At 47.0% G+C, this 22,722-nt stretch overlaps 2 protein-coding genes across 3 annotated transcripts; both read right to left on the bottom strand.

Annotated features, from left to right (window-relative positions):
• Window positions 1-4,245: 4,245 nt before the first annotated feature.
• On the bottom strand, window positions 4,246-10,499 carry tbx5b (T-box transcription factor 5b). 2 transcript variants are annotated; one of them, XM_084690456.1, is made up of 8 exons: window positions 10,353-10,499; window positions 9,962-10,056; window positions 9,515-9,634; window positions 8,111-8,258; window positions 7,506-7,658; window positions 6,879-6,970; window positions 5,005-5,234; window positions 4,246-4,838 (listed from the first exon to the last, which is right to left on the bottom strand). In XM_084690456.1, the coding sequence occupies exons 1-8, from the start codon at window positions 10,497-10,499 to the stop codon at window positions 4,246-4,248; spliced, it is 1,578 nt and encodes a 525-aa protein (XP_084546582.1). The 2 variants fall into 2 exon arrangements, with proteins under 2 accessions (XP_084546582.1, XP_084546581.1); XM_084690455.1 differs by having other exon boundaries at window positions 10,371-10,499.
• Window positions 10,500-14,995: 4,496 nt separating this feature from the next.
• Window positions 14,996-21,627, bottom strand: plekha2 (pleckstrin homology domain containing A2). Its single transcript, XM_084690481.1, has 12 exons — window positions 21,450-21,627; window positions 20,089-20,256; window positions 19,761-19,817; window positions 19,542-19,590; window positions 19,273-19,370; window positions 18,380-18,511; window positions 18,179-18,268; window positions 17,975-18,043; window positions 17,773-17,843; window positions 17,567-17,630; window positions 16,967-17,044; window positions 14,996-16,543 (listed from the first exon to the last, which is right to left on the bottom strand). Exons 2-12 carry the CDS (start codon window positions 20,227-20,229, stop codon window positions 16,070-16,072), a joined length of 1,323 nt encoding a protein of 440 aa, XP_084546607.1. The 5' UTR covers window positions 20,230-20,256; window positions 21,450-21,627; the 3' UTR covers window positions 14,996-16,069.
• Window positions 21,628-22,722: the final 1,095 nt, after the last annotated feature.

The raw sequence follows: 22,722 nt of genomic DNA, 5'->3' as shown, positions 1-22,722 counted from the left end.
TATAGTAGTACTGTATGTTTATGAATGTACCAAATTAAAACAGTCTGCTCTGTGTTTTACATGCCTCTGGGGTGATATGGCTCCCCTCCCTCGGTGTTCCCCTCTGGGTCCTAGTGCCTCCACCGCAAAAACAGACATGCCAACCCATCACAGAGCATAATCAACTTACACTGCATCTCTGACCACTTATGTCTCTCCAATTAAGGGCTGAATATCCCACAAATGTTTCACAGAGCTCTGGAGGAGCGGTCTGAAGCACGCAGATATCTCTATCTGAAGACGAGGAGATTCTGATTAGACCTTTATCACAGTACTTTAAGCGGGAGAGGAACCGAAACTGAAAACAAGTACCTGAAATTCACAAGCATTTCTACCTTCTAGGTAGAAACAAAGGTAGGAGACAGAAGACTAAAACACCAACCGTTCCAGAAGGGAATTGAAAAATGACACAATGTCATTCTTTTCGAACACAAAAATGTATTATTCGTGACAGACAACTGTTGAATTGAGAATATGTGTGTATGGGTGTATGTGCGCATAGGTATGTGTGCGTACTGAGGGAACTCAGAAGAGAATGAGAATCAGAGAGAAAAAACAGAGCAGCAATTTGCCGCAAATACCAGGCTGAAAATAGTGATGGGAAGAATGGCATTGAAAGGGTGAAAGGCGGGGGGGAGGTGGGCGTGGGGGAGGGGGTGGGGGTAGAGAGATAATGATAAGCACCACTTAGGGTCTTTGATCACTTGGCTCATCTGTCTTTGGTCAGACCAGTGTATCTGGGAGAGTCTACTGGAACAGCTGGACCGAACCCTCTATGTACACACACACACACTCGCAGACACACGCACACACACGTCTGCATGCACACACAACATATAAATATACGCGCAATCGTATCGCTCATCGAGGTTCGTGCTGTGCTGCTGATGTAGCACAGACGTGATCCATCCTCTGCTGAAGCCGAGGAGGGGCCCCTGGGAGCCGTCTGGGGGGCTACACTCTCAGCAGACCGGCGCATGATGGAGACAAAGGGTTAAGGAGGACCAGAGCTTCTGAAGAGCCGCCTGCTTAACCCCTGACCCCACTGTGTCTGAGAGAGACAGGGCAGAGAGGCAGGCAGGGGAGAGAGGCAGGCAGGGGAGAGAGGCAGGCAGGGGAGAGAGTCAGGCAGGGGAGAGAGGCAGGCAGGGGAGAGAGGCAGGCAGGGGAGAGAGGCAGGCAGGGGAGAGAGGCAGGCAGGGGAGAGAGGCAGGCAGGGGAGAGAGGCAGGCAGGGGAGAGAGGCAGGGGAGAGAGGCAGGGGAGAAAGGCAGGGGAGAGAGGCAGGCAGGGGAGAGAGGCAGGGGAGAGAGGCAGGGGAGAAAGGCAGGGGAGAGAGGCAGGGGAGAGAGGCAGGGGAGAAAGGCAGGGGAGAAAGGCAGGGGAGAGAGGCAGGGGAGAGAGGCAGGGGAGAAAGGCAGGGGAGAGAGGCAGGCAGGAGAGAGAGGCAGGGGAGAAAGGCAGGCAGGGGAGAGAGGCAGGCAGGGGAGAGAGGCAGGCAGGGGAGAGAGGCAGGGGAGAGAGGCAGGGGAGAACCAAGGGAAGATAGAGAGGGGGAGAGAGCGAAGAATTCTCTGTGCAGCAAAAATATTTAAATATTTTGATTATAGGGTTTCTTGTATAGTGCAGTGTTAGAAGCATTTGTGAGGGTGTTGTGTGTGTGTTGGGGGGGGGGGTTGTGTGGGGGGAGGGGGGTTGTATGTGAACTGTTAGCAGGTGTGAGGGCCCTTAACCCTATGCGAAAATAATAGAAACGTGATACCTTAAACCCTCAAAAGAGGGAGGTGGGGTTGAGGAGAAAAGGAGAGGGACCACCAACACACACCCCACCTTGCTGTGCTCCAGCCCAGCCAAGCCCTCCTGTCTGTGGGAAGCAGGTTGTCTGTGAGACGACCCAGCTGGAGGAGACTGGAGATGCCAAACAAGCTGTCAGAGATAAGAGGAGCACGCACGCACTCTACCCGAGCACCACCACCACACACTTACACACACACACACACACACCACCACACACACACACACACACACACACCACCACCCCAAACGTACACACGCATGACACACACCACACACACACAGCCTCACACACATACACACACACAGGACACACACCACACAGAGTACACGCAGGGCACATCCAAACACACAGGGCACACACACACAGGACACACACCACACAGAGCAGGGACACACACCACACACACACTGTTTAGTTCAAACCTCTTTTATCGGTGTTGACAGGGCAGGTCGGGGGTCAGGCGGGCTCCAACCATAGAGGTTCCAGTCCCCTCTCCTTTCTTCCCTTCCCAGAGTTCCTCTTGATGGTAGGAGCCAATAACAGCGACAGCAGATGAATGATAAAGATGATCTTATGATGTGGCCTTTACAGACAAGTGGAAGGATGTCTTTGCATCACAGCGGGACCGATAAACTGCCATGTAACTGGTAGAGTGTCACTTCCTTATCAGGTGTTGAGCGTCCTTTAAATAACCCTCTGGGAACGCAATGCTTCTACATCAGGTTCCTGCATGCAGGGGAAAAAGGTCCAGGACAACAGACTGAATTTTCAAAATGCTCTTATATTTATTTCAGTTCTATGTATAAATTAGTGTTTATGTACATCAGAATGGAATATTTAACAACTCAGTTATTATGACAGGCTGTGGTCAACAGGGAAGGAAGGGAGGAGCAAGAAACAAATATTTTTAAGAACTTTAAAACACCTCAAACACTATCAGTTAACAATTTCACCACAGAACTAGACTAGCAAAATAAATTTCAATAAATACTATAAACAAGAACAATAATGAGCAAAAAGCACTTCCTGGAAATACCTTTTCAATTGATTGCGCACACCCACATCTCCAAACACACACACACACATGCACGCACGCACACACACACACTCGCTTTAGCACTACAGGGGGCATGTAGGGAGGCAGGGAGTAGATGAGGCAGGGGTGGGGGTTGTGGGCCAATTAGGATTTCAGTAGGAGACAGGCGTAAATCCTTTGCGGTCACTGGAGGACATGATGTACATTCCCCCCCCCCAAAAAAAACATGTCCTTTTGGAGAGCCTTCTAACCACCAAGAGCTTATACTGATCTCATGAATGATTCATCAACAAACACATGATACAACTGGAGAGCTTTGATTGGCTAGCTCTGGGCGGAGTACAGCTTTTATTGGTCGATTTGGGGTGACAGAGAGGACAGCGGTGACAGCTGTGTGACGCTGCAATGTGCAGTTACCCAGAATGCACGGGGAACAGTGTGTTCAGGTCCTGCGCCCCCCCCCCTGGCATGGTCTAAACAAACTGTTTATCTCTCTGGTGTAGTGCCTGCAGCCACTGTAGCCTGTCTCACTGGGAATGAATCCACAGCAGTCTTGAGCTTAGCTGACACACACACAAATACACAACAGATACACACGTGCACACTGTGCAAATATACTGTAGAAACTCACACGCACACGTATGCACACACACACAGATATTCTCTCGCTCGCAACACACACACACACTTACACGTGTACAGTACAGACACACACACACAAACAGATGGCATTGCTTCAACACACAACGGTAGAAATCAATTTCCCCTCAGGCTGGGCTGTGAAAACTGAGCTAATTTACTCTACAGTAAAAGAAGCATGGCTGGATAGGAACACTGTCTCCTTACAGCACACGATACCACACTGGACATATACGGGTCAGGAGGTAAAGGGGGGACTGATGTCACAAAGTTAAACTGAACCACAAAGGAAACACTGAGGGATTTCTGGACAGGATAACCCCAGTTTGGAGTGCAAACGTTAGCATTTCTCAGCTGGGATTCATGACACACATAAGAGATGTTGATCCATAAGGGTTTTTTTTCTCTCTTCGGCCTCCAGGGTCGCAGGTTCCTCTGTGGTAGGTTCCTACGAGCGCAGGGTTTCCGAGTCAAAGGGGGAAGCAATTCACTGTGACATTCCCATGATCCATGGAGCACAGGAGGGGGTGGGGGGGTGGGGATCACAAACAGCAATAGACATCTCTTCACACAGCATAGGACTGGGCACACTTAAAACTGTCAACTTTGCCGACAGACTGCGATTTCTCATCAGGCTTGAACCAAGGCTGTCATGTGAGTGACAGATGTACCGTAGAAGCCCTAACCATCAATCAAAAGTCGTTGCCCTGTTACCGAACAGACTACTGGTCCAATCAGGTGGCTTCACTCCACTCTGGGAGTCCTCCCCTACTGTGTGTGTCCAGTGTGTGGTAGAGGGGAGGGGTGAGGTTGGTGGAGTAGCCAGGGTACTCTCGCAGGTGTGGGCTGAGCTGGCTGCTGTGGGGGTGTTGGGGGGTTTGAGAGGGCGGTCCTGAGGTCTGAGTCTGGTATGGGTCGTGCGAGAGAGACTCCCCCAGTGGAGGTGAACCCTGGTGGGCTACAGAGCTGAGCCGAGAGCCCCTAGGGCTGGAGCTGAAGGGGGTGTGGGAGGCGAAGGTGGGGTAGGGGTCCATAGGGGTCATGGCAGGGGTCAAAGGGCAGCCGTAGGACCAAGACGTACAGCTCAGGTCCTCCAGCCTGGGCTCCGAACCGGCAAACATGCAAGCCTGGCGCTGTCCCCCCTCCAGGCTGTAGGGGGAGCCAGAGAGTCCCAAGGGGGGTTGGTGTTGGTGGGGCAGCCCGGGGGGAGGGGGGAGGAGAGGAGGGTAGGTAGCAGGGCGGTAGTAGGATTCGTCTTCACTTGAACTCTCGATAAAAGACTTCCTGTACAGATGCTGCTGGTCTCCTGCAGAACCGCTATCGTCCGCTGTGGAGAGAAAAAAAGAGACACGCAATCATGACTGAACCCAGTTCCAAAACAGGAGCAACGCTGTCGTTTTTTTTAAGCAATTCCCACAACATACAAACGATTAGCCAGTTAGCATTTGCTAACGACTTCACTGTTCAAATGTGCTGAGAGTGCAGCTACACACCTGTCCTCTTGGTGCAGTGGTAGGCCTGTTGGTGAGGATGGGGGAGGCCGTAGGGGGCCAAAGGGGAGGTGAGAAGCTCCTGGGGGCTGCCGCTCACCCCGTTCTCACAGGGAAACGGGGCTCCCAGGCCCTCCGGGGAACTGAGGTCCTGGCCGTCCCCCTTGTACGGACTCCCCCTGGATACAGCCTTCTGACGCGCTGTGCTGCGGGGCACCACTGGGTAGTCCTTACTGGGAGGGAGGGGAACCGAGGAGATGTAGGGGAAAAGGTATGTTTAAAAACCTGACCTACACAGATGATCCTAATGCCTGTGTGGTATGTTTTTGGTATAGTTTGGTATAGTTTAAAATGGACCTTAACTAAATTCAACACACTTCATTTATAAAGTAACTAAATATCTCCCACTACTATGAAATCTGTAAAGTATATTTTTCTTTTTTTTCCTTGAATTTATAGTACTCTCACTCTCTCTCTCTCTCTCTCTCTCTCTCTCTCTCGCTGTACACTGTGACATCTCATTGACCTCGTGCTATGCAGGAAACAGTGGGCAGTGTCTCTCTGCCTCTCATCCTCTAGTGACACACACACACACACACACATACATACACACACTGTGCTGTGAGATAATGTGCCGATCTAAAAATAAGTCTGTGGCCGTATGTCACTTCAGATAGACTCTGCCCCACTAGCCTCTCTCCCCTCAAACAACCAGAGACCCACTGTAACCCAGGACTCTCTCGTCCCCTCTCGTCCCCTCCACCACCCCTGCTTTCCCTCCCCCCCATCCCCTCCTTTATCTCACCCCCTCCATCTCACCCCTTCCATCCCCCCTCATCCCCCCATCTCAGCTCTTCTCTCCACCTTTGTCACCTCGTCTGTATCACCCCCTTTTCCACAATGTGACACTATCTCTTCGTGACACCCAACCCTACACAGCCTGACACATTTAGCACATCAGCTGAGATTAGGACCAACACTTAACAGCAAGGACATCACTACATTAGCGACCGCCTCAACCTTTCGCATGGCCTGCCTCAGAAAATAGTAGGAGAGGGCATGAGCCACACTCAGAAACACAACATACACAAGGTTTTTCCGCAACCTTCTAAAGTCAGAAGTCAGAGCAAGAACACAGGTTAAGTCACAGTTAAGACAGTCACTTCCAGGGAGAGTTGGAGTACTCTTCCCAGATAGCCTGGCTGAAGGGGCTGAGATCTCTACCTTGCAGGCTGATTCATACACTTGCATGTCATCACAGAGGGAGGGGGGTCAGATGGGGACCATCTGCACTCCATCATAACCACTGCTGTTCAACTGTAAAGTGGGCTGCCTTACATCAGGTCTGAGAGCGCCGGGGGGGGGGGGGAGATGTAGGGGGAGAGAGACAGAGGGGTAGAGGCGACGAAGGACAAGAGGGAGAGAGGGAAAGAGAGAGGGTGAGGAAGAGGGAGAGAAAGGTGGAGAGAGAAGGGGAGGGAGGGAGAGACAGAACGGGAGGAAGAGAGAGAGAAAGAGAGAGAGGGAGGGAGGAGAGAGGGAGGAGAGAGAGAGGGGGAGAGAGAAGGGGAAGTAAGGAGAGAGAGGAGAGAGAGAGAGAGAGAGAGAGAGAGAGAGAGAGAGAGAGAGAGAGAGAGAGAGAGAGAGAGAGAGAGAGAGAGAGAGAGAGAGAGAGAGAGAGAGAGAGAGAGAGAGAGAGAGACAGAGAGAGGGAGAGAGAGAGAGAGAGACAGAGAGAGGGAGAGAGAGAGAGAGAGAGAGAGAGACAGAGAGAGGGAGAGAGAGAGAGAGAGAGAGAGAGAGAGAGAGAGAGAGACAGAGAGAGGGAGAGAGAGAGAGAGAGAGAGAGAGGAGGAGATATGGAGAGCTGTGCTCACCCTTGTATCTTGGCCATACGGTGAAGCTCCATGTCCTCTGTCCCTCTGAAGCCTTTAGCAAACGGGTTATTCTCTATCTTCAGCTGGGTGATCTGGGGAACAGAACACACTGCGTTACATTTCAGCCGAAACACACACACAGAGCTGGAACAATAACATAGATGAACGAGGAAAAGAACGAGGTCATGGCTGCCACATTAAACAGAGAGAGAGAGAGAGAGAGAGAGAGAGAGAGAGAGAGAGCGACAGACAGACAGACAGACAGACAGACAGAGAGAGAGAGAGAGAGAGAGAGAGAGAGAGAGAGAGAGAGAGAGAGAGAGAGAGCGAAAGACAGAGAGAGAGAGAGAGAGAGAGAGAGAGAGAGAGAGAGAGAGAGAGAGAGATTGAGTTGAGTAAATAACCTGACACTGTGTATTAGACCAGTGGCTGACGAAGGGCCTGCTGATTCACATTCACAACATCAAACTGAGCAAATAAACCCTGATACTTCAGTGTGCCAGTATTCCATACGAATCATTTCAACAAGCAATTACAAGAAGCATTTGTGATATTTAACAAGGATATCAAACATGTGTTTGACAGCACTGGTTTGGATTTACATGTATGTTTTTAGTAGCGCCATACCTTGTGGTTTTGGTATGACGTCACTGCAATGAAGGCAGTCTCTGAGAACACGTGCGTGCAGAATGCGGTGTTCTTCGATCCAAATCCGTTGTTTTCATCAGCTTTCACAATATGAAGGCGGGGTTGGTATCTGTGCATGGAGTTCAATATAATCTGTAATAGAATCAGTATAAATTGACCAACAGAAGAAGAAAAAAGGAATGACAAACACCATGGGGAAATTATAAGAGTCTCAACCCTATGTTGAAATAAACTTACTTTACAAACAACAGGCCTCACTGCCATGTGGCAATTGTGAGGGTATTGGCATAAGTGTACGATTATAGTGTGTGAGTGTGTGTGTGTGTGTGTGTCTGTGTTAGCCTCAGCTTAATTGCTGTGACAGTCCCACCAGCCATGGCCATTAGCTAATGGCCTCAAATTTCTTTGAAATCATTTCTGCTGGTTGCTGTCTACTGTAGCCTGTCTGCTGTAGTATGGAGGGCCTCTATCACAGGCTTAATATGGAATTAACATTCATTATGGCACACCACATTTTGCATAGGCCTACACATGAATGATTGTCTCTATTGTTACAGTAACATAAGTTAGGCCGAATCACTCACGTGACCGAACGGATCAAGGTGGTTATTAGTGAGCTTGAGCTTCTGGAAGGACACTAGCTGGCGGCTCCAGTGCGCGCCTGTGGCGGGAGAATCTGCATGCACGTAAAGTCTCCCCGGCATCGCAGGTTCGGCTTTCCCAGTGACCGACCTACGATGTAAGAGAATGGGGTCAGTCTTTTTCGCGCAGACTGTCAGTTGTCCCGGGTCTGACCCGTTCATGAACTGCGCTCTCCCCGCGCGCTGTCACACTCGTGCAGGGCAGAGCCGCTTCAACCCTGCGCTGCCGCCGGCTGTTGAAGGTTTTTCTCCGATAAAAACATCTGTATGCTCAAGGATTTTATCCTGGAGAACAGCAGCTGGCACGTTTCTGTTACATATGGCCATTAGGTAGGCCTACTCTACAAACACAAAATCAAACCGAAAAGGTTCTGCTTAATGCACATGTCTCGCGCTCAGTCGGCCCGATCACTTGGGACACTTGTTCGCATCATTTTCAGACTATTCACCTTTACCCAGGTCAAAAAGGCGAAATTAATGTGGCCTATATGTAAATACAGTGGCTTACACGGTTGTGCTATGTGGTGCCTTATATCGCAAGTCTCACTTGTTTACAATGTGAGAAAAGGTAACTGAACAGCAAATTGTCAAACATTTATTAAACCTTAACGCTACAGTCAGAGAGTAGAGAAAACAACACGCTATGCGGATATTTAGAGGACAGTTATACTGTAACATGACATCCCTTGGGGATATATTCATCCATGGGCGTTCAGTGCGTAAAAAGCGCTCACAGACTATTTACCAGAACCTCTTCAAAATCCCCAAATACTTGGTTTTATCGACATTGCTATGTTCATTTTTGTAAGTACCACAATTTGCATTGATAAATCTCAGCTTTCTTAGAAAATTCAATTTGGATACTCTCTACATCCTGACGCTGATTTGAATAGGACGCTTTAATCCACGGCTGTCCGATTAATGAACTCTCAGCACTGCGATTGAACTTGCGGGCAGAGACAGGGGGCACGAGGGCATCGGGCATGCACGGGGAACTAGGCCACAGGGCTCCAGGAGGCACAAGGACGTCACCAGAGCGATGTCACATTTTGCCCCTTGCCTGACCCAAAGTATTCACACACCTGCAGCTCTTCTCAATATACCAAAGCTATTTTTTTGCTTTGGAATTTTGTAAATTGACAGCGGCCTGCACAAAAACAGTTTCAGCAGTAGACCTATAGGCCCAAATGTAAAATATTACAAATAAACACGCATGTTTATCTAACATATCATTTAATCTCCTTCATCATGCGTTGTTTTGAGTTTCCAATTAGTCAATCGATCATGCAAAAAGAAAAAGCTTTGTAAAAATGTGATCCAATAGATTAGATAGCCTAAATATCTTACCACTTATTGTCAGCAAATTTATAGCGATGGTCATCAGCGGGAACAATATCCATTAGAAGAATGTACTTGGTTTTGGGATTTAACCCTGTGACCTTTATTTTGTAACTGGGAAACATCCTCCTGTAAACGAAAGATATCACGAATAAATATGTTGACAAGAAAACGAACATCCCAGATGATATAGTCCAGTCTGTAGGCTACTTATGCCTATGTTATGAACAGTATCTCGACTAATAAAAGATTTGGGAATTGTTAATAAAATCTAGTTTTTTTGTTTTTACAAAAACTTTTCTAAAAAGATGTATTTACATTATCATGCAACTTGGGTAAAAACATATAGACTACAGCCAAGAAAGTGACGTGTTGACTCACATGATGAGAGATATATTAAGTTATATCTGAAATGTTATGTTTATAGGCCTAAATTTGGAACAAGCAATGACCTACCTTCCCGCCTTCGTGATAATCATTTCAGTTTCAACCTCGTTAAACTTAGTCCAGAGTTCGCGCTCATGTAGATACACCTTGATTCCCTCCATTCCCTGTTAAATAAAAAAGAAATACACTGTACATCGGTCTCTTAAAAGTATGCTTTTTATGCCTTATAAATTAGTCATATATGTGTTGAGTCAACAAATGTTGGACTGTGATTTGATTTTTTCTATTTTATTTTTGTCTATACTGACAAACTGTGTTAGGCTAAATAACGAAAACATGTTTCTTAATTTCCTTTATCGCCTAAATTAACTTGCATTTAATCTTTAGTTTGAAAAAACTAAAAAGAGCCTTTAACGTGCTATGGCGGCACTACATTCACATGGGCCTATGTTGGGCCTACATGGATCTCTGCTCTTACCTGTTGTGCGCAGGTGGTTTGAGGTGAGGACACGCGCGTCTGATTCTCTGGTTTATTCTCTTTTGGTGTGTCCGAGCAGTCTGTGTCTGCGCGCTCAGGAAGGCCAAACGAGTCTCCGCCGTTAGCCATCACACTCACCTGATGCCGCGGGACTCACTGACAGGACACACACACCACATGTTTGCAAACTATTGAAATAGTATGAACGTTTGATGGCAGGCCTATCTAAATATTTGAAATCTGGATGATATGCTGACATGATTTTAAAACATTGGACATTGTTATACTGCAAATACCTGGACAAGCAAAATCCTGGATTTAAAAAGGTTCACGTTTGCATTGATGATTAAATATATGATTTAATACTGGAACAAATTGAATGACTGTGTGACAATATTAATCTTAGTTTTAAATATTAATATTGAACTGTTACAATAATTTGTTGGAACGTTTTTTTCTATCAAGCAGTAATCCTTGAATCAACAACAAGAATAATAGTAGTAGCCTATCATCATAATAATACTACATGTCTACAAGCCCACTACAAACACAATAGAAGTAAACACTCTAAGGTTAAATACAAAAATTATATCATGAATACGTGTATATTACTAGCAAGAAAAAAAGTACAGCACTTATAAACATATTAATAACATTATTGCGATTGTGAATGCAAACATGCATACAGATTGTTACTTTAATCGACATGCATATTGCTGCGTTTATATAGCCTAACAATATTAAATAGTCAGTTTAATAATTTGAAGAAGGCTAGCCCGTTTTCGTTATATTTAAGGTGATTGTTCTCCGGCTGGTTTGTAAAATGCCAAACATTTTACACGTAGGTAACATTTAAAAGCATGGTTGGTGTCTTCATTCGCACACATTGTCACATCTTGTTTTGAGGCCTACCCGAGGCCCAGCCTCCAAACGCGCCTCCACAGATATATTACCTTAAAACAGGGTACAGTACACGCCACGGTATCCTGTCAGCACATTTTCCTAGATTGCAGCGTCACCAAAATCCCTAGACCTACATCCTACATCAACAAATTATCTAAACTCAGTCAATGTAAAATTAGGCTAAAGACAAATAGCCTATGATTGTTTTTGCTACCCCTGCTTGTTGTCAGACGTCTTCCCATGGCATATCTGCCTCAATCCGGTACACTACCGTCTCCGCTCGTCACCCTGTCCACTCCAAGAGTCGAAGTGAGATGCCTTAGTAGGTCTATTTTCTCTTCAAATCAACAAAGATCTGTTTCAAAGCATTCCAGTCCTCTCCAGTCCCCACCCCCATCTTAAGCCGTCAAACTGTATACACATTTCAAATCCACGCAATCAGTTCAACCCGCCTTCTCTTTACATATCGCTCCTATACAGTAGGCCTAGTTTTATATTTTTTATATTTTAACGGATTTAATAGGCCCACTTCTCCCATCATCTGACTCATTTTTCGGTCTCCTTCGATGTCCTACTCAAACTAAATCAGTTTGAGGTTAAAAAGATATAGTTGTTAACCAAGTGTGTTTAATTTCAAGCAGGTCAGTTGCAGCGTTTCGTTACAATGCGCGTGCATCATTTTGACTGGATTACTGTGGTTATCCAGAGAATAAACCGGTGGCGCGCAGTCATCGAGAGTTGAAAGTTGACGGGGTCAGCGGGAGGTAAGCGTTATGGTTTTCGGTCAAATTTGGGTGTCTCCGTTCAGCGAAATGAATTTGACACCAAAATTCATAACATCCAGCAGTTTCAGCCTACTCACACGTGAATAGAAATAAAAACACAAATCTCTACCGTTGATGTGAGGTTAAGTCCACATTTAGGGAGGTTTGCACTGGAAACATAGCACATTGATTTTCAAAATTCAATGAACCTATTCATTATTCTTTCCGTTGTCAGTAGTTTATCGTGTTTTTATTGTATTGACTGCAGTCAGTGAGTTATTTGCATCACACTGCGCGTAATTCTGTCTGAATTTGTATACAAACATGCAGTCCCGCGCCCTTTACGCACAAGGCGTTCTTCGGTAAATGCTTTGCCATAGGTTACAAATATCACCCCATCGTTTCCCTATCACATTTGAAACATTCAACTATAAACTTAAACTAAATGACTTCTTACCTTCTTCAATTGTTAAGTGTGAGCTGGTACATGCATCAAAGATCGCAGGTCTGTGGGCTGTGGGCTAGAATAGTCCTCAACGGTCATCTGTGGAGCAATGGTCTAGGCTATGTTTCTCGGCAGAGGGCAGTCTCGAAGTGACATGGGGATAGGAAATGCGCTGTGTGTGTGGGTGTATGTGTGTGTGTGTGTGTTTGGGCGCGTGTGTGGTGATTGTGGGGGGGATTGTTCATAATGATGCAATATCAAGTCTCGGTCTGCTATAGACAAACCAAAGGCACATCACAAGACTGACCTCGCTGACGGACATACAAGCCAAATGACACCAAACAATGTTACTGACAATATGCTTTTCGCTGCAGTACACTATTGAGAATATAAAACCAAAGATAGACTACTATATAAAAGCTTATTCACTCGACATTCCTTCTTGACATCAGATCTGTGATCCAAATGTTCTAAATGTGTGGCCCAAATGCTTAAATATACGTATATGCCATGGTAAATGTGACCACTGTACAATAAAAATGTTGCCGATGATTTTCTTAACTGTCAATAATTTCCAAAGACTAACCCGTTTTCAAAGACGGGTTTATGTATTTAAATAGCATATTATTAAATTCATATTTAAACAATGTAATGCGAGTATCCTGTCCATCATTATTGACTTCAGTAATATTATAAAACTAAATTATTTTTATTTTGTATAATCATGGATACGGCAATAGACCTAAAGTTATTCCATGTCTATCTACAGAAATACGGTATATTCAAATGTGTATTTAGAGTAATAATTATTCTACAGGCCTTCTAAAATAGGTCTGAGGAATAAGTGTGGCACTGCAAATTCTTAAAATTTGAGAGCGCGCAAGGTTGAAGTCATTTGATAATGCCAATATGATAATACATCATCTTTAATGCATTGAACCATCCAATTCTAGTGACCTACCTGTCTGTGTCGTTGACTTTTTTTCCCCCACAAAAGAATGTGCAGCATCTTTAACCTCAGGGTGTTATTCTTGAAACCAAAAAGTCAGAAGAAAGGCATATTCCAAAGTAGCTACAATAACATGTAATTTAGGGGAAACAATTAGAATTTGTATTGTAGTATTTTATGTATTTAGAGTAACTTAAATAGATGCATTTTCATGGCTTTGTCATACTAACACAGCCGACTTAACTGATCAAATGTCAGAAGTTGGACGGGGTGTTTGGAGTGTGTGAGTGTGCAGTAGAGGTCAAGGTCAACGAACTCCTCTGCAAAAAATCACATCACACTGAGCCAATTACATTCCAACCCTCCCCTCTGCATCTCTCCGTGTCTGTAGCGTAATCATACTTCAGTCGTCAAGCATCAAAGCAGACTATAGAAACCTGAAAAACGAGTCTCGTTAACTCAAAGCCGTCTGGTGAATTGTAGCCTCCTCTAGCGGTAGACGTCAGTCAATACAGACAGAGTGAATCCGCGCAACCTTGATGACCGTCGGGTGGAATAACTGAAAAGTTGACCGTGCGTCGACCCAATACAAATCTTTAACATGGTAATAGATTTGATAAATTTGCATGGCATGACTCACAAGGAAGATTTAGAGAACACAGCTACCCTACCCTCTACCTTGCTCCCCATTCTCTGAGCCTATAAAGACGTGAGACCAAGACGGCTCAGCAACTAGCAGCAGAAAGGCGACCATGTGGGAACATTAACATTTAGGACGTCTGCAAGACTGCCCTCAGAGCAACCTGTCACTCACAAGTGTCAGACAAGAGGTGCCATTTCTGACAGGTGACCTTTAAATGTTGGCACGGACACAGGCTTACGATATGCACACACACACACACACAAACACACAAAATACGGAAGTGCACAGACACAGGTGGTTTGTGAAGCCCCTAACCTCCCCACCCCCCCACCCCCACCCATAACCCCTCACCCCCTCTCAATCAGCGCCGGGCTGACCGTTGTCTTCAAGGCTTCAAAAGGTTCTCGTGCTTGGGTACCTCTCTGGTGCTGGGGGGGCCCTCTGACTGGAGCGGGCTGAAGGCTCATGTCACCACACAGTTGACATTTCCTGGTCTCTCAGGGCCTTTCACAGCTGTGCACAGCTCAGCAGGAGACCTTCGGTCCGGACGTCGCTCTGGTGGTCTGACCGAGGCCTTGGGGAGACGGGACTGGAGGAGAGAGGGGAGCAGGGAAGCGGCCTGACTTAGAGATGGGTCACTACCTCCGGAAGGACGAGGGTGTGAAATACTTCACTTAACACAGCCTCTGGACAGGTCAGTGTGTGTGTGTGTGTGTGTGTGTGTGTGTTTGGAGTGGTCTAAACTTCTGTGGAGGCTCCCATACGGTCTAGATAGAATGTAAAAACAAAAACTTTCATTCACTTTGAATCAGTTTTAACCCATAGGAACTCTGCAGTGGAATTGTGTTTTGAAGTGTCAAGTTCCTGCAGGTGAACATGAATAACCCAAAACGAAGAAAGAAATTATGTAGCTAATCAATATTCATTCATTAAAAAGCCGTAATGTTTTATTGTGCATAATACACATTGGTCAATATTACAGTCAGATAAATGAATTTGTTTAATATCTCACCACGTTCAACTGATCGAATTCACGCCACAGTTGGTGTCCCAACCATGATTGCCACTGAACTGCTAGCATTGCTTCAGCGTACAGCCTGAGCAGTGGTTTCGCGGAGGTGATCGCATGCGTTTCTGAACTTGAAGAGACAAGATGGAGGCCAGCTAGGTATTTGGTGAGGCCAAAAGCAATACTGAGGAGCACAGTGGCCCCTGTCGTGCAAACAGCCTCTGAACAACTAACCAAGTTAACCAATCAAAGCACTAGCAGGTGTCTGACAAGGCAAAGGTACCAAGTGGACCCACATAAAGCACCAAGGTGGCTCTCACAGTTCCCGTGGCAACTCATTAGACGAGCAAAGCCAACCAGAAAAGGATATGTGATACCAGAGACAAGTTCTTCTTTCTGATAAAAACAAAACAATAAAGAAGCAGAGAGAGCAAGTGTAGGATGAATCGGACAGCTAGCTGATCAACTGTTACTGTAGATTACCATGACGATTGTGAGTAGATTCCATTCCTGGCAGCAAATAAATGATTGGCTAGGCTTTCGGGAGCATGGGCGTGTTGAGTTGGAGCAGACCAGGTTACATAACAAAGGCTAAGACAGAATGTGTGAGTTCGTTAGACAATCATTAAGGCATACCATACCTTGGAACAACGACCAAGGAGGACATTCAAGTTTTCAAAGGAAATCGTACAAAAACAACGTACCCCTTCACAGTCTGGGCCTTCAAATAACTCCAGGCCCCCGTTTACCCCTCCCAGTGGTACCCTCTTTCTGCCCTCACCCCTCCCCTTCATAGACTGCCCCGGAACACTGCTCGAAACCCACTTGTAGCATTGCCACCTCGCCACCAGGGGGCCACAGCAGCAGGCCAGACCAGCAGACACGCCACCGTTTTACCACAGAGGAAGGAGGGAGTCTCTCTCTCTCTCTCATCTCTATCAGTCACTATCACTCAACAGTCTTCAAGCAAGGGCACTTCGACAGCGCTAGACGTCGGTGGTGCGGATGCCGTCCTCGTCCAGGACGTAGGGGAAGCTGCGGCTGGGAGGCTGAGGGTGGGAGTGATGCCTCCTGCGACCACCAGAGGGCGCTGGGCCTGCCGGGTCTCCCGCCGATCCCAGGGACACCTTCTGACCCAGGGCTGCCGCCGCTGTGCGGGGCATGGTGGGGCCAGGGGCCGGGGCGGAGAGGGAGGTGGACGAGGAGGAGAGGGAGGAGGAGGAGGAAGAGGAGGTGGAGGAGCGAGAGGGCATGGCGGGCAGGGAGCTGAAGGTGCGCTCTTGGTCCAGCGTGGGCAGAGTGGAGGTCTCTCGCTGGGGTAGGGGGGTCCAGGGCTGCCAGCCTGGGGCTACTGAGCAGGACTTCACCAGGGGGGGTCTCCTGTCCTCCCCTTGAGGACCTGAGCGGGCAGCCCGGTTACCGCTGTGACACAGTGAGGGGCCATGCTTGAACCCAGATCCCTGAGAGAGGAGGAAGAGGAGTGTCAAACAAGACCTTCTCACGGATGGCTGTACTGTTTTGCTTTCATGATTATTGATTGGGAAAGAAGGAGTAGGACATGGTTGCCAGGGGGATGTTAGTGTGTTTGGATTTCAATTCCCTGCACAACAAAGCCCCACACCAACACAACAGTCCCAGAAAGAGGAAACATCACTGAGCTTCCTGCAACAAAGGTTACACAAGAAGGGAGCACCGAGAGGGTAGAGAGACACAGAGAGACACTCAGTGTGAGAGAACGGAGAGAGCAGAAAGAGAAGAGAGAGTGAGATTCGAGAGAGTAGAGAGAAGAGAGAGAGAGGGCAGGGAGAGAGAGAGAGACAAAAGAGAGGGCAGGGAGGAAGCAGAGACTTTAGAGTGAGTGGAAATAGAGAAATGCCTCTTACCTTTGGAGGGCCTCTGAAGTCCAGTATCTTCATCTGGATATCTCTGATCCAGCCATGCATGTCCTCTGGAGAGTCTGTCTGCACACACACACACACACACACACACAAACAAACACACACACACACACACACACACATCAGGCACCCACACATCTTGAAACTCAGGATTTCAAACTCAACTCAAACATGCTGAGAAGTACAACTAAACGACATACCCCAACTCCCCTCCACACACGCAGGCCCATGTGCCCCCCCCCCCCCCCCCGAGTGACTCTAGTCGGCTGTTCTCCCAGAGGGATCCTCAGGATATTATTGTTGTTATGCTTGCTGTGTTATGCTTGTTTTTGTCTGATCCACAATTAAAAACAGTCAGTTGAGTCTAAAAAGAGAACCAGCCACACAGCAGCAACAGAGCACTGAGGAAACAAGGTGACCAACTGATGGCACAAACACGCACACACACACAAACCCACCAACCCTCCATCACACACCTACACACACACACACCAACCCACCATCACACACACACAACTGCACACCAACAGCTTCACCGAACCTGGTCAGTTATGACTGGCAGGAAACAGGAAGCAGGTAGCTTACCTGGATGTAGAAGATTCTGGAACTTGTGATGATTTCAAACAGGTTGTCTCTCGTCAGTAGGTCCCTGAGACATACACACACACACACACACACACTTAAGAAACAGTTATCCAGTATGCATATCTAAAACAGTCTACTACTGTGTCTATTATTTAAGGTTGTAAAGAAGGAAGGACCAAGCAGGAAGTAGAGAGTTGTGGACAAACCCAGACTTGACCAGACATTCATGGACCTTCTGAATGTCCCTCAGAGGAACAGCTCTCAGGGGCTCCTTGTCCTTGTAGAGACAGAACCAGCACTGGTTATTACACACACACACACACACACACACACACACACACACACACACACACACGCACACACACCCACACACACACACACACACACACACACAGATTGTGACCTCACCGAAGCACACTTGTAGTAACTGACAGCGTTGTGGTCCAGGATGAAGAAACGTCTTTTCCAGCTCTTCCTCTAAAAACATAAAGTCACCAAAACACACATCTCAACACCACAAGAAGACAGGGTACGTGTTTCGTTTTTGGTCATGAGAAAAGTGTTTGTGTGTGTGTATGTGTGAGTGTGTGAGATTGCGTGTGTGAAACGAACCACGTTTCCCTGTTTGACACAGAAGCCACATCGTAGCACTCCCCCCCTGGTGGGCTTGCTCTCTCTGATCTCTGACTCCTCCCCATTGTTCTGCAACACACACACACACAAATGCACACACACACAACACATCACAATCTACAGCTTCACCACCAGCACCCAGGCCTCCTGCTCACCGTGTCCTTCCCAGAGCCCCAGTACCTGGTAGATAGGGGTGTGAACCACAACACCTCCAATAATCTCTGCTCTGTAGGACTGCTGCGGCTTCACTCCATCACTCGTCACCGTGGTAACATCGCGACTAGGCTGGGTGACAGGTCCAGCTTTGGGAACCTACACACCACACACACACACACACACATTTTACAACACAAAGTGCCTCTCTCTCTGACCAACTTCACTTGCCAGGCATCCCTGTAAACAAGCAGGGCCTCCGATGCACAGGGTTTCCCCAAGGAGTGCAGGGGCAATGATAGAGGAAGTAAAAGTGAGCGAGAGGACTGGTTTCCTGTGACATTGCAGGTAAAGTACACACCCATGTCTACAGGCTGTGGGCCCTCGACAGCAACACACACACAAACACACACACATTTGCTAAATGAATGACACACACACACATCTGCTAAATGAATGACCACACACACACACACGGCTAATGAAGTTCATTGAAATGCCGCTGTCAATTTTCAACATCTCATTGTTAAGAGGTTACTGATACGGCTATGTGTGTGAGTAACGTACACACAACCGGGCCTAACTGTTGATCCTGACCACAGAGCACTTCCGCCTGAGTGCTTCTGTTTTGTTCTGTGATGTAATATCCTGTGTGTGATGTAATGTGTGTACGTGTGTCCTTAATGATTCACAGAGCCCTAAAAAGGAGATAAGGAGAAGATATGGACAGGGAGCTTAGAGGAGTCTCTACTGTTGAGAGCTGACACAGACACATCACATAGGGTTATTTGATTTAGATCCCAATACCATATAGCTAACCAGGTTTCCTCTAGTCTAGGGGTTAGGGTTGAGGTTAGTGTAAGGTCTGTGTTACATTAGCACAGTGTCTTGTGTAGCTGTCTGGTGCTGTGGTGACTCACTGTGATCTTGGTGGCCTTGTTGAGAGCCACCACCCAGTCTTTCATGTCTGTCGGGTCGTTGGCTTGAAGGTAGTACCGGCGAGACACTGAGTTGATCACTGAGGGAGGAGGCTTGGGTTAGGACATGACTGGCACACACCCAGGACATGTGACTAGGAAGGCAGGGATCTCCGTCTGTGTGTGGCTCGATTATCTCGAGAACCGGGGACACTGCGTGAAGTCTGATTTGGAAACTGGTCTGACTACTTTCTGTAGAAACACTGACTCACCAAAACAGAACTCAGTCTTGGGCTTCTGTTTCAGTGTGGCCTCACTCACCTGACCGTGGGGAAAGAGAGGGAGGGGAGAGAGGGAGGAGAAGAGCAGAGAGGAGGGTGTGGGAGAGGACAGGAAGAGGAGAAGACAGGAAGGAGGGAAGATGAGATAGGGTTAGTTATAATTCCCTGAAAACCCAAACTCCACAGTCAGAAAAGGTGAGATGAGTTTACCTTGGAGATATAGGTCAGTCGTAGGCTTCCCACAGCACTAGCTCCACTAAGGAGGTTCTGCACACATACACACATACATACACACACACACACACGCACATACATACACACACACGCACATACATACACACACACACACATACGCATGACATTGGACTCAAGATCAAGATTACGCATCACAGTCAATATCACTTCCCCTGTTGACACTATGCGTGTGTGTGTGAGAGAGAGTGCTACCTGAGGGGTTGTCCGTGTGTGTGTGTGTGTGTGTGGGTGGGTGGGTGGGTGTGTGAGAGAAAGAAAGAAAGAAAGAGAGAGAGAGCGTTACCTGAGGGTTGTCCATGTACCACAGCAGTGTATTTCCCTGCGTGTCCAGGATGAAGTACCTCCTCTGGAATCGACCGCTGTTCTCCTGCTCCTCGATGTCAAGGAAGCCACACACCCTGCTCAGTCTGTCCAGGTACGGCATCCTGCCCTGGAACACTACTTCATATCACTGGCAGGAGAGAGAGAGGAGAGAGAGAGAGAGAGACAGAGAGAGAAAATGGGGTGGTTTGAAGACAAACAAGTTAGGGCAACATCTGGGAGATGGGAGGTACATCTATTGAACACGCGCGCGCACATACACACACACTCAGCAGTTTTTCATGTGACGTTATTTAGGCACCAAGGCTAACCCTGCAGGACCCAGTCTGAGCTGAGCACTCTACCACAGACAGAAATTACAGACTGCACTGCAGATCTGCAGACACGCACATTTCAGCTGGCCAGAAGAGGGAAGGAGGGAGGGAAGGAAAGAGGGAGGGAAAGAGGGAGGGAAAGAGGGAGGGAGAGGGGGGGAAGGAGGGAGTGAAGGAGGGAGTGAAGGAGGGAGGGAGGGATGGAAGAGGAGAGTTGAAAAATATTTAGATGTACTTATAAATACAAGATTTGATCTTTAACAGAAGATCAGTAGAGAGATTGCTGATTCATGTGTTGCTTCTGGTGAAGCGAAACAATGAATGTACATCTTAATCGAGCAAAGATAAAGCCACGATAATGGAGTACAGTTTGCTTTATACACAAACTATAAATAGTGTGTTTTGTGCTGTCAATCCTATGACATAGTCCCCATTATAATCTCTCCAGATTTAACTCGTTAGAGCTAGTCTGTTTTATCAACCCTAAACTTTGGATAACAGAACACAGACACTGTACAAATCCCCCTCCTCTGGTTATCGTCTAATCAGCTTGAATTAATTGCAGCAGCCGCGATTATGCCTGACAAATGTCATGTTGGTTTCACTGACAGACGTGTATTAGCCTCAGTCTCAATTTCTAGCAGGCATTGCATGGGACGTCTGACAACCAAACTCAAGGCTTGGATCCGTATCCAGAAAAGTCTAACTTGATTCATATCCATTCATAATTTTCTTGCTGAAACAATGTTACACTGCTACTAAATCTTGCCATTCTCCCGAGACTATCACGAGCCAAATGGACCACATTTGGGTGGGATTCCAGCTTTCTCATTTTTAATGAATCCCATCTTCCGCCCCCATAACCCTGCTGGAGACGCATGATTCAGACTGATGACCTGAAACACCTCCAGCTGCACACAATCCTTACAGGGAAAGGTGCATGCCTTCTCATACTCCGTTAACAAACAAACACATGCACACCCACGCAGACGCACAAGCATAAACTTACCCGCTTCTGAAATTCTTATGGTTGCCGTGTAAGCCGCAACCCAATAAACCGAAGTGTTTAAAAATACTAATTCTATAGGACGCGTCTCGGGCACATGATAAAAAATAACGTTTTGGTACAAACATTTACGAATAATTCACATTCCGGGCGCTGACATGTTTCTGATATGTACTGTGTCTGATCGAGCCACGGAAAGTTGTCTAAAGTTTTTTCCGGGTAGAAGGGCTCGCGATTAGAATAAACCAACCCCGGATGTGATCCGCTTTGCTCTCTTTTTTATCTGTCAACCAAGAAGAACCGAGGGCAGCTAACGCACTCCTCTCTTCATGATGTCAGTCCCTAGTGAATAACTGTCTGGCTGTCTGACATTTTCTTATCAGTACACAGAGGAAACCCAGTAGCCAATTGTTTTAGATAACAACCTAATGCAATATAAAGACTTGAAATGTTCTCAACTTTTTTACCTCATCTATTTGGCACAGTATCATGAGAAGTAGGTCAATGAAGACTAAACCCTCATGTTCCATTTCTGACATTTACATTCTAGGCACTTGGCACATCCATTCAATGAGTGCACAAAGTGAAACCGGATGGCGATTGCCGATTAATCTCCCTTCACGGTTTTGCAGCGTGTGACGGGAGGACTTGACGTCTTTGTGTAGTAATGCATGTGAGCCCTTCTGTGTTTCGACAGAGCGGGAGACAGATCTCACCAAACCTGTCAGATATCTTCACTTAAGTGTAGACCATGTAATCATTCACACACACACACACACACACACACACACACACACACACACACACACACACACACACACAGACACACACACAAACAGTAGATTACTCTAAGCACACAGTAAATAGGACGTTCAAAAGAGATCACTCCTAGACTAGTGTGTGTGTGTGTGTGTGTGTGTGTGTGTGAGAGAGAGAGAGAGATAGAAATAGAGACCGTGTGTGTGTCTCATGCCTCAAGGTCTTAGACTGGTTAACCACCTGCAAGCAGCGGAAAACTATTGAGGGGAGCTCACCTCATGTGGTTGGCAATTAAGGAAAAGGTCACAGAGAGGGAGTAGGAAGTGATTGTTTTTCCACATCCCACCACCTCTGCAGACTAATCACACACACACACACACACACACACACACACACACACACACACACACACACACACACACACACACACAAACACACACACACACACACCCACACACACAGAGACGGACAGGAGGAAAGAATCACAGGGTCAAAATTAAGGGTGCAATTGCTAATT

This window comes from Hypomesus nipponensis, chromosome 24 (assembly GCF_054491055.1).
Source record: "Hypomesus nipponensis isolate SF chromosome 24, ASM5449105v1, whole genome shotgun sequence".
Classification (NCBI taxonomy): Eukaryota; Metazoa; Chordata; class Actinopteri; order Osmeriformes; family Osmeridae; genus Hypomesus; species Hypomesus nipponensis.
The sequence above is the reverse complement of the archived record's forward strand: the minus strand, read 5'-3'. Positions and strand labels throughout refer to the sequence as shown.

What these genes read in the sequence shown, in the direction of transcription:
- plekha2 (XM_084690481.1), bottom strand. Translation starts at nt 20,229, where the DNA reads ATGCCGTACCTGGACAGACTGAGCAGGGTGTGTGGCTTCCTTGACATC. An exon ending in GACTGACCTATATCTCCAAG is followed by an intron (nt 19,591 to 19,760) that starts GTAAACTCATCT and finishes CCCCACGGTCAG; the next exon opens with GTGAGTGAGGCCACACTGAA. An exon ending in ACTTCAGAGGCCCTCCAAAG is followed by an intron (nt 16,544 to 16,966) that starts GTAAGAGGCATT and finishes CTCCTCTCTCAG; the next exon opens with GGATCTGGGTTCAAGCATGG.
- tbx5b (XM_084690456.1), bottom strand. Translation starts at nt 10,499, where the DNA reads ATGGCTAACGGCGGAGACTCGTTTGGCCTTCCTGAGCGCGCAGACACA. An exon ending in ATTATCACGAAGGCGGGAAG is followed by an intron (nt 9,635 to 9,961) that starts GTAGGTCATTGC and finishes TTTCGTTTACAG; the next exon opens with GAGGATGTTTCCCAGTTACA. An exon ending in AAATTTGCTGACAATAAGTG is followed by an intron (nt 8,259 to 9,514) that starts GTAAGATATTTA and finishes CTTACATCGTAG; the next exon opens with GTCGGTCACTGGGAAAGCCG.